At 34.9% G+C, this 12,108-nt stretch overlaps 3 protein-coding genes across 3 annotated transcripts in view; all 3 read right to left on the minus strand.

Annotated features, from left to right (window-relative positions):
* The window catches only part of LOC120341953 (uncharacterized), a 130,938-nt gene extending 128,326 nt beyond the window's left edge, over positions 1-2,612 (minus strand). The window contains exons 1-3 of the mRNA XM_078111550.1: positions 2,253-2,612; positions 2,004-2,077; positions 1,497-1,669 (exon numbers count right to left, since the gene is read on the minus strand). Of these exons, the coding sequence (XP_077967676.1) occupies positions 1,497-1,669; positions 2,004-2,077; positions 2,253-2,537 (532 nt within the window). The 5' untranslated portion in view covers positions 2,538-2,612. The remainder of the gene's footprint in view (positions 1-1,496; positions 1,670-2,003; positions 2,078-2,252) is intronic.
* A 5,556-nt stretch (positions 2,613-8,168) lies between these two features.
* LOC120348130 (uncharacterized) lies at positions 8,169-9,696 on the minus strand. The gene is made up of 4 exons (XM_078112324.1): positions 9,670-9,696; positions 8,801-8,944; positions 8,547-8,659; positions 8,169-8,359 (listed from the first exon to the last, which is right to left on the minus strand). Exons 1-4 carry the CDS (start codon positions 9,694-9,696, stop codon positions 8,272-8,274), a joined length of 372 nt encoding a protein of 123 aa, XP_077968450.1. The 3' UTR covers positions 8,169-8,271.
* Positions 9,544-11,835, minus strand: LOC120348120 (arylalkylamine N-acetyltransferase 1-like). Its single transcript, XM_078115893.1, has 4 exons — positions 11,536-11,835; positions 11,322-11,465; positions 11,076-11,188; positions 9,544-10,591 (listed from the first exon to the last, which is right to left on the minus strand). The coding sequence occupies exons 1-4, from the start codon at positions 11,692-11,694 to the stop codon at positions 10,381-10,383; spliced, it is 627 nt and encodes a 208-aa protein (XP_077972019.1). The 5' UTR covers positions 11,695-11,835; the 3' UTR covers positions 9,544-10,380.
* Between the last annotated feature and the right edge of the window lie 273 nt (positions 11,836-12,108).

Here is a 12,108-nt window from a genome sequence, read left to right on the forward strand (position 1 = left end):
GACAGTGAAAATGAATGAAAGATATCGAAATAAATATGACAATATTTCTAACTAATTCCTACTCATTTCATTTCTAATATACTAAACAGCTTAAAAATATATCTCTCAGTAAGAATTATTACTTAGAATTTGTTGTGTTACAAAACAATGAACAATCACAAACAAAATTAGGTAACAAATGAACTGTTTTTTGTGAGGCTCACGTCATGTAATTAACAACCTCAAAATATTCAACTATTAATACATGCTATTAGTAAATCAATTTATTGTCGACGGTAAGCAATGCATATAATCAGCAGGATAAAATATTAACAAAATAAATCCCCATCACCTAGAAATAACTTATGACTCCAAACTTATTTCGGCGCTCCAGAAGTGTGTTCCAATATGAAGGAATCTAAGTTTGTATGCCTACTTTACTTCAAATTGTATAAAGTGATTGAGGCTTATGGGCAGAGGGTTTATTCACTTGGCTAATACAGACAATCTCCGAACTCGTAATATAACTAAAATAAGGAAAAAGCTAGTTGTTATCATTAAAATCGATGTTGTTTTTTGCGAGCATTCCAGCAGTTCCTATTATATTTAATTATCATCGTATAAAGTTAGGCCTTTAAATCAGAGGAGGTGGATTTCCGCGTACACATTCGCGTAGGCTGTTAATTGGAAGAAATTGTGGGATTATATCGCTTGTCGAACTAAGATTTATGTGTGTAAATAAAACGGTCGCATATAATTTAATTGTTGACTCTCGTCGGAGCACACATGCATTGCACATCGTAACATCGTATATGACTATCTGTTTTAGCAGCATAAACTATTAGCTGTGTCTACTATGTAATTACTTGATGTCCCGATCTAAAATTATAAAGCACAAGAGCATTTTTATGCAAAGATCTACCGAATTGCAAAGTATTTGGGGCGACTGCACACGGTAAAAATTATCGCATTAGATGTCACTTCACTGGTGGCATGTATTGGAGCTGGTCAAAAGTGGAAAATACACCACTTTATAATTACAGTCAACTCATTAAAAGCATTGTCATTGTGTCAGGTTCAACCACCAGAAATGGACAATAATGGTTCTTCCGCTTTCAGCTGGCGATAAGAGGGAAGGAACCTTGTGTAACGCCGTTGTGAACATTTAAAATCGTAACGTTAAAAACGGTTTCATATATTCAGCATCAGAGTATGGTTTGATATTGGGAACGCATCAAGTTATTTATTACCAAAAATGGTACTGGGAATGACAGGTTAACAAAAGGTCTCTATCTGTGTTTTAAAATTGTTCGCGGGTGGCTTCCGCACAATCACATTGTTAACCAAGCCATTCCTAATCATCTCGCGGGTCACAAACACGACAGAAACCCAATAACCTTATGAATTTACGCTGTGATTATGCACCCTCCGCGTCTGACATACCTAGTTATATATCATAATTGATTAGGTCACCTATTATTACGTCATAGTAATGGAATAGCATAATAACGACTTACCTCCAAACTTCCGTGCAGCATTATTGAATCCTACGCTTATGTGTACATTCAACAATGCCGCTGAATTTGCCTTCCCCAATCTATTGGAAGCTATACATGAGTACCGTCCTCGATCTTCTGCTTTTGCAGGGTTTATTGTGAGAATATATTGTTCGTCATCAACTTCTAGTGACCTGGAGACATATGGTATTATGAGGTTTAATATCTTATATCTGAAAAATTGGACTGCATATGTAAGAAGCTCGATATTTGAATATTATATAATAATCGATTGCGGAACTTTACAACAGATAGTTGTAGGTTGATTATATGGTCCCAGTTGCCATTTGAATGGCTTCCACGTACAAGTCATATTGGTCCGCCATTCGACATCAGGTTTAGAAGTTACACACTATGTGTGTATATTACACAAATGTCACAGGTGCATTCGAAAATATTAATGCAGTCAAATAGTCTATTTTCCACGTCATGATAATTCTGTTAAGCCTATCTTGATTTAAAACTTACATTCTGTCAGTTGGTAGATTCAACACATCACGGTCTTTCATCCATGTCACCTTCGGCACTGGATTTCCAGTTATCTAAATATATATAATAATATATTGTCGATTTAAACCTTTGTCAAAACTACTCAAAATGTTCGGCTTGATTGCATTAGTTTTAGTCGGACTGAAAGTTAACGTAGGAATGGCCTTGTGCATTCTTGAATCACATTTCCGCTAGCCGCCAGTTGCAACACAAATAAATCCCATTTACCTTGCAGCACAACTCCGCAAAAGCTCCTTCTCTCACTTCAACTGATTTAAGTCCTTCGGCAAACTTAGGAATGGCCGGAATAATTGACCGATCCCTTCTAGAAACAGGTGGGACTTTGACATCATTTTCAAATGATGAAGTTCTTATCAATGGTTTTCTAGCTCGTGGTGGTGTCACAGTACCAAACTGCCGGGGACCCTTTTGCCATCCGATGCTTGACCTATGAACCTCCGGGTTATTGTTCCGAGGCGAACTGGGGTTACTCGAGTAAACCTTCCGGAACATATTTGCCAGTTTAAACTCCAAAATCGATCATTTCATACTGAATAAATACTTCCTATGTGAATCACTAGGCAACTTAAAACTAAAAAAACAAAGAAGCAATGCTCAAATTTATGGACACGATGGTCAATTGACTACCGCAATGCCAGAATAATTAAAGCTAGTTGTTAGAAGAACTAACCAGATGTCATATGACGGTGTTTGCACGTTCTGTTGTCACAATCCTGACCGTTGTATATACCATCAAGTCAAGCCTGTAAATCTGTTAGGCATACACATCTCATTTAATCAACGTGACCTACACCGCCTTTTGTATCGTAGTATTGAGATGAAGATATACGAGAATATCTATACAAGAATAGCTATAAGGTACTAAACCAGGTTACATTTTACAATATCATAACTCCAACCTGTAAATATTTGTCGAGAAACACTCACTTATATATATATGATAAATTTGCCCAATCCTGAAAATACATGAAATCCACGTTCCTAGGCGCAATATGTCAACGGCCAAGCCTGGTTATGATATATTTACACTTTTCCCAGCTGAACTTCATGCCAAAAATATCGACAGAAACACACAGGTTGCCAATCATATTGTGATTTAAAAAAGGTAAACCTATATTATTGAACCTAAACCACAAATACTAGTCCTACTACGAACAAGTTTTATCTGTTATATTCTTATGGACAAATACCAATTCTTGGTAACAAATGGGCCCGGTTCCAATATTTTTCATTTATTGATTTATGAATGACGTCATCCTGGAGATAATTTGGAATGCCCCTACTGTAATGCCCTATAAAACACACATAAAACGTTTTATCTTATAATCGGAATTGATCTTTGTAAAAAACTGTTTAAATGACAACAAATAGAATGCGGATAATAGATTTTATTAAATTGTGTGGCGCTATGCTCAACATGTTACTGATTCTAACCAATTTAACATATCTTATATCAAATCTCACTGGCGCGCACAAATGAATCATACCAAACGATTAACAAAAGAAAGTTAGCAATATATTCGAATTACCACACTCCACCCCTAAACATATAATTACCAATGTAACTCATATTTGTTCAATATAACTGAATAGGCAGAGGTAAACCTACACTCCTTTTGTTAGGCGAATTCCACACGCCTAGACAATGGCAATACTTTTGCTTAGCTTTCTATTATCTATCTACAACTCATATTTTGTATTTTCGCTATGTTGTGCCATTCGTTGGCCTTGAATAGAGAAACCATAAAAGTACCCGTTATCAAGCGTGCGTGCATGATCCGAAGTAAAAATATTTCAAACCAACGCAGACGGTAGAGTAGGCAAGTTAACGCTGCAGTGAAAATCGTTCAATACAGCTTTAAAGGTTCTATCTCTGTAGTCACGGTCTCTCAACTCTCAAAAGCCTTTACCCTCATGTGCATTAGGCCGAATGTATCACACATAACTTAGCGCATGATCAAGCTTAAAATGAGCTAGATCCTAGTATATCATTTCTCAACTGAAAACACACAATACCCTCTTATCAATTAAGCACTGCTCTTGAAGTGGAATTAAACCTAACAAGTTGCATAGCGTACAATATTCCAGAGTTTGGTAAATTATATCCGTGAGTTAGGAAAATCGATGGTTTGGGACATATACAAGAAAGAGCATTCGTTTACATGAAATTTTCGTACTGAATTCCAACTAAAATTTTGGTTATTATAAATATAATAACAAATATGCAATTTTTAAAAAAGGTGTTAAAAGTTAAAACGCAAATGATAATATTTCAAATTAATATTGAATTTAAGCTGATACTTCGTCCGCTATTGCCTACGGCTGTCCTGTAAAAAATATTCTTCTCGTTTGCCACGTTTAAAGATACACTATAACAAATAACACTGTAACAAATACACTATTCCTGTATATCTAAATATGAGGTATATTATACAAAATCCTCGGGTAAACGCAGATTGAATCTAGACCTATTCTAATAATAATTATTATACACTATTTAGTACCTTTATCTGAAAATGGTAAGGATATTTTAAGATTTGGTCAAAATATATAACGTGCTATTGCATTACATCACTCGTTTTCGCTCCAATCAAAGTGCCGGTACGTTTCGCCGGTATACAGATGCCACAATGCGCATTGTAAGGGAAATCAGTCTAGAATTCGATACAGCAAATCATTGAATTTGAAGTACCTCTGCAAGGTTGGCCAAGTTACGTTACTAGCTTTGTTTTTAAAGTAATTTACTCAAGGCATTTAGGAATCGAAGAAATTCTGTTTCATCATCGTTTGCGATTTATTCAGTTGTTCATAATCTAAAATTACTTTTGCTCCGAAGCAAAAGGACTAAGCACTTCACCATTTTATAGTAGTCCAGAACAATCGAACAAACAGCAAGCCGCTTGTATAAGAAGAGTTTCAACAATATCTATTGTGCTGAAATGATGGCAATGACATCATACCGTATTCAGAAACAAATCGCTCCCCTTTATTCTATATTTTTTATCCTATCTTCAGATAAACCAAATGTAAATATCTACCTTATATGTGATCATGAGCTTCCCATGGCCCTCAGGCATTAACCTAAATTTCCTTGGATATCATTAAGTCACGTTTGCTTTCCAATTATCCCAATTACTTTTATCACCGGCACACTTTGATATCCGATGAACGACCTATTGGCCACTTTGTTTCTATTTCCTATTTAAACAGTCTATCTGCTTCCCTCTCTTACTTCCTGCGTTGTGAGATAATTTATGACGTTAAGGGTGGGTTGTAACGCAATTATAATTAGTCGATATGTGAGCATAATAAAGTAGTAATACATATTTTTGAAAATATGCGAAACTTCAGAACATGATTCCATTTAGCTGAGTAATAAATGACAGAATTCCATATTAGATATACCCAACGGCAGTACTTATGTACTACAAGAATTGATTCTGTGCACCCCTTGATCTTATAGTAAGATATTGTGCTATTGATTCAGTAAGCATAATATATTCTGATCTTGTACTAAATACTTCAACCGCATCTGTACATAAACTTTTTACTGTATTACGTTCGTCTGAATTTCTATTCCTGGTTCATGTACTTATCGAAATCTACCAAAAAGCACTATGAGTAGTAGCCAATACGTTTGGTTTCGTACAAAGCGGGCTATTGTGCACCTTACATATCCATTCAATGGAAATGTATGAATTGGTATTGGTAATAACAATCACGCGTTGTCGACGGCGTACTTTATTCAGACTACTACGTCTTTTTGTGTCCACGGGACCATAAACAGTGACGTATGTTTATCTTTTCCATGTACTCGCGGAATTAAGACGTGGTATGTATATGCTACATGTAATGGACGTAGTATTTAATGCTGTTTTGCAATCAATTGAATTACTCACTATCCGAGAGTCGTTAAAATAGTATATTTTTATACATATCTTCTCTGGCAACTGGACAAAACACAGTAATCTTAAAATGAGGCTATACGCAATAGTAAATTTTTACATATAACTGTTTCATAGCATGGAATTTTAAAGTAATTAAAGTAATTTTAGTAGAATTTGAAAAATGAATTTCCTACCTATACGATATCCACATAACGTTGGGCCGGAGGATAACTATTCTAGTACACAAACCCTCATGACATTTTGTTTATATAATATATATTTTTCTGTAATTGAACGACACAGTGCAGCAGTCAGGTGTATGTTATATAAATAGTTCCGCGTCATCCATCAAAGTCTAAATATATTCCATCCTAAAACAGTCAGGATTTTAACATTTCAATTGCACGGAGTTAAACATATTTGTCAACCGTGAAGTACAGGGCAAATAAAGATTGATATACATCGCACGAATGATGTTTTGCGATTTTATCGGACAGTCTTAAGCTTCGCTTCCGTTTTTGTTCAATTTCAAACAATCCAAAAACAACTAAACTCAGTCTTATAGCAGAATGTATCATCGTTCATTCATAGTGACATCATATATTACGATACATTTTATTGGGATGTTATTTTTTTGTTGTAGAATCAGATGCATTGTATAATATTAAAAAATATCTCTTCGAGATTATTAATAATTGTTATTTTAATTTGAGTAATTTAATGTAAACTACGATATGACTAATTCTAATAAGTTTGTTTTCTTTGCAATCGCTGTTCTCAGCATATCGACCATTCACATACAGTATCACCCTTTTCCTCGAATACTATTTCAACTAATTCCGATATTTCAAGTAAATATATACATAAAAAATCAAGCGTCTCCTGAACTTGGAACATACGAACTTTCACATGCTAACATTATGCACAATGCATAGATACAAGCAACCGTCGATATTTATTTCACAAAATAACGCTGTTCATCGCCCTAGTCCCTATACGCATCGACATGTTGACGTACAGAACGCTTGATAATAAGCAATTACTTAGAAATGAGCTTAGTGTTTCTGTGAGGCAACAAATCCAAACGTAAGTATGTACAAAATACGATAAATATCGTACTGCATTATTCTAACTCAAATAAGTATACTGGAAAACAGAATTGCAACTAGCAGACAGACATTTAGTTGGACATGCGAGACGTAACATAGACCAACACATAGCTAAACTAGCAGTCTAAATTAATAGTATATTTACTAGATCCAATTTATGATAAATTATCAGTTTACCTTTCACTTATTCGCAATTGATCATCATCATATGACTTGTTGTCGCCCATGCACTCAATGCCATATCTTTAAACTGTAATAATGTTTCTCATTGAAGGTAATCATTAACCAGAAATGATAAAATACCGCTGAAATATGTCCAACTTGGGAAGCTAAGTCAACGGCGCATATTTATGTGTATAGGTCGCACGAGTGATTTATTTGGATTTTAGATATGAGAATATTTGATATTCAATCTGTTGTCGAGAATATGAAACGACCTAATTAGGATGTGTGGTTCAGTAGACAGAGTCTTATATATGAATACACATAATTCATCGTCTCTTCTCGTTTCAAACCAGACTGCAGGACAGTGTTGACTCTATTTTTTGACTCTATTGAGTATTTTAACCTAACCTCACATTGCTGACTAATTTCAGTCACATGCCCAAATTTTTACATATTGAAGATTTTTACACTTTACACAACAATAAATCTCTTCCAATTCGCGGATATTTCACAGAAATTCACTCGAATTTCCTTCACTAACTACATTCGTTTGGAATTGTCTCGATAAGGCCGGATCCCGGATGGAAAAGCCACACAGAAGATGGCGTAGAACCCCATCTCCTGTGTGGCTTTTCCGTCCGGGATTAAGTAGGTAGTTTGGTATGATCGTAACTTCATGCCAACCAAATATTGACAGTGTTCAATATTGCGGTCGTCAGCATAGTACATATCTGCCAACAGACGAAGACTGTTTGTTCCCGCTTTTCAAATAGCCCTCAAATGATATGATGACCTCATTCAAAGCTACGTTGATCTGTATAGGTTGTCTTATACAGAGTAACAGAGGCCTGGGTTGGTCTCACAATACCTTTAAAAATCGATGTCATTCGTATAAACCAAGCAGACTATCGAATTTTGTTATATATTCTTATATCAATAAAACATGGGTTCTGTGTGAACAGGACTGGACAATTTTGAGTTTAGGCTGTTGATGTGCGCTAGATGTTTCCAGTCACTTCTTTGCTCCTGTTTTTTTATTGGCCTTTGTTGCTGCCTTGGTTTCTTTCACATTCCCGGACTTTTTGGTAGTTTCCTTGATGACTCCAACACGCAGCAACAGTCTGTCGCAGTCGCCGAAATGCCATCATAACAACTGAACGAACAAAACAATAAAAGTATTCCCGATTACCATTCGTGAAATACACAACCACAAAATTTGTCATTCGCAGAAATAACATGGACCACTGAAACAAATGTTGCTCTCTCAAAAGACGCACTCACTCACTTAGTTTACATTTAAATATAAAACCATCGGAAAAATAATGAAGAATATGATATACTTCACACATAGATGAGACGCGATTCCAGGTTTCGTGTTATCTTGCTTCACCATAACTATGACAATTTCAAAATACCTTTTCTTTTTTAAGATTTGGGACTCACTTTGTAGCATCTGCAAGAAATGTTGTTGATGAATTTTACTAGATACGATTTAACCAAGACTAACTTGACTTAACAATTAAAAGTCAGCATTGGCAATAAAATTATTTATTATTGTAGCTATTATAGATTATTATTTGCAAAGAATACCAACCTGCAATGCTTGTCTGATTTTTATTGGTGTAGCTTTCTTTTGACTTGGACCTTGCTGACTTACTTGGGATAACACGTTAATAGCAACCCCACACAGAATTGATTTGTGGAACACACCGATGCTGACAGCTTGTGATATTCCACTCTAAATCAGAAATACTATCATAGCATGCAATTATTCCTTCGATATTATTATTTAGCTATTTACCTCCAGATTTGGCGTGAAGTGTGTTTCCCAATCAGTTTTATCTACATTCAGATGTGAAAAAAACGGTTGCTTATAGGTGAAATTTTTAAGTAAAAACTCCATGATGTCTTTCTCTTAAATATCACCAATTTGTAATATTCGATATTCTAACCCGGAGTCTTTCATTAATACAACCATTAACGAAACTTGTTAAAAAGCTATAGTCGACGTCGACCAAACAAATCAAAGGTAATATAAAACAAAGTTATTTTTCAAGCAACCGTCTTGATATTCATTTCCCAAAATAAAGCTGTTGACCTCCATGTAGGCATCGACATGCTGACGTACAGAAAGCTTGATAAAAAAACAGTTTTCTAAAATGTATTAAATATATTTCTCATTGAATGTAATCATCAACCAGAAATGATAAAATACCGCTAAGATATGTCAAACTTGGAAATCTCAGTCAACGGTATGTATTTATGTGCATAGGTCGCACTTGTGATTTATTTGGATTTTAGATAAAGGAATATTTGAGATTCAATCTGTTGTCGAGAATATGAAACGACTTAATTAAGATTAGTGGTTCAGTAGAAAAAGAGTCTTATATATGAATACCAACTTGTTTAAAACCAGACTGCAGGACAGTGTTGACTCTGTTTTTCAGAATATTCCAAACTAACCTCACATTGCTGACTAATTTCCGTCATATGCCCAAATTTTTACATATTGCAATAAGATCTTAAAGATTTCGACATTTCACACAACAATAAACTGTTTCCATTACACATAAATATCCATTCCGGATATTTTACAGAAATTCACTCGAGTTTGATTCATGAACTGCATTCGTTCAGGATTTCTGATTAGGCGAGGGGTTGAGCGCCATCTTTGAGTGACTATTCAATTCGGGGATTAAGTAGGACGTCTATTTTTTCTACTAAATCTTAATGGAGACGTTCATTTTTGACGAAACTATCCAAGTATTGGAAACATCATTTTAGTTCCTGTAATTCAACTTTTTCAATCAATCGAAGACATCCAACGGAAAAAGTTTAGTATACGATCTTAAATTCATGCCAACCAAATATTGACAGTGTTCAATATTGCGGTCCTCAGCATTGGTCATATCTGCCAACAGGCGATGGCTGCTTGTTCCTGCTTTTCAAATAGCACTAAAATTGATATGATAGGTCATTTATGAACGTTGGCTTCTGGTCATCCCACGAGTCTGCGAAGTTATGGATGCACTTCATTGTCATATCTTTTCATTTGAAATCGGACGTTGGAGATAAAAAGGGAAACTGTGTTGGTAATACTGAGGTCATACATCTAAAAATTGACTATCTCATCCCAAGTTATGAATAATATATTTTTCACAATAGCTGGTACATCTAAAGACGCTTGATCATGAATAAACAACACTCGTGTGGTTCGGGCATTGTCTCGAATATTTTTTCACTTGTGATCGGATCGATGTAGTCTTTATAAAAAGTCTTTTCCATCGTTTGGTAACCCAGGCGGTTCGCGGCTCTTTGCATGTAGGCACTTGTGCAAGTTATTGACAGACAACTAAGTCCGAGTTTTCTTGCTATTTCTTCAGATCTGTGAATCAAATTTGTTTTATTAGTAACTATATAGTGCTACTGAGTATTAATATCAATCAACAGATCATTGTAGATGTGCCCATGGTTATCGCCAATTGTGTTATCATTTATAACCTTATCAGACTTACATTTATCAATTTGAAAAATATTTTCTTGTCAGCAAACAAATTGCAATGAAATGTTTTATTTAGAATTTTAGATGATGAACTTTCCCTTAAAAACTTTTCAAACTCATTGGTGGCCGACCAGTTTTCGGAAGAGTCTCGCTAGACTCTAGGTGGGAAATGCCATCATAATCACTGGCAAGAACAAAAAAAATATTACCGATTAGGATTTTTTTTTCAAATACATAACTACTATATTTGTTATTCACATAAATAGCGCGGACCACAGAAGAAATTTTCCTCTATCAAAAGACACAGTCACTCAGTTTACATTGAAAATTGAAACCATTGAAAAAAATAATAAAGATTCTAATATACTTCACACATAGCCGTGACGCGATTCCACGTTTCGTATAATCTTGCTCCACCGTAATTATGAAAATTTCAAGAAAATTTTTTTCTTTGAAATTTTGTGACATACTTTGTAGCAACTGCAAAAAATATGGTTATGAAATTTACTACATGTGACTTAACCAAGACTAACTGACTTAATAATTGAAAGTCAGCATTAAATTAATTAATTATTGTGACTATTATATAATATTATTCGCAAAGAATACCAACCTGCAATGCTTGTCTGATTTTGATTGGAGTAGGTTTCCTTGGACTTGGACCTTGCTGGCTTCCTTGGGATAACACGTTAATAGCAACCCCACACAGAACTGATTTGTCGAACACACCGATGCTAACATCTTGTGATATTGCACTCTAAATCAGAAATATACTATCATGCTGGCATGCAATTGTTCCTGCAATATTTTTTTATTTAGCTATTTACCTCCAGAACTGGCGTGAAGTGTGTTTTCCAGTCAGTTTTATCTACATTCAGATGCGAAGAAACCGGTTCCCTGGAAGTGAAATGTCTAAGTAAAATCTCCATTGTGTCTTCCATATCGCCAATTTGTAATATTCGATATTCTAACCCGGAGTCTTCCATTTATACAATCAGTAACCAAACGTTTTGAATAGCTATCGTCGGCGTCGACCAAAAAAATCAAACCCAATATAAAACAAAATTATTTTTGACAATACCAGTAGTGTTAGATAAAAGCAACCGTCGTGATATTTATTTCTCAAAATAACGCTGTTGACCTCCCTGTAGGCATCGACATGCTGACGTAAAGAAAGCTTGATGAAAAACAATTACCTAAAATGTATTATTATTTCGCATTGAAGCCTGAAGGTAACCATCAACCAGAAATGATAAAATACCGCTAAAATACAGAATGGCTCAAAAGTAAACACTTTTAATTTTGATTCGCTTTTCATGTACTCATCATAGAGCGTTCATTTCTTCAGGAAACATTGTATGGATAACTAGTGAAATTTAGGTATAATTTGCATTTTATAA

The sequence above is a fragment of the Styela clava genome, chromosome 1 (genome assembly GCF_964204865.1).
Source record: "Styela clava chromosome 1, kaStyClav1.hap1.2, whole genome shotgun sequence".
NCBI lineage: Eukaryota > Metazoa > Chordata > Ascidiacea > Stolidobranchia > Styelidae > Styela > Styela clava.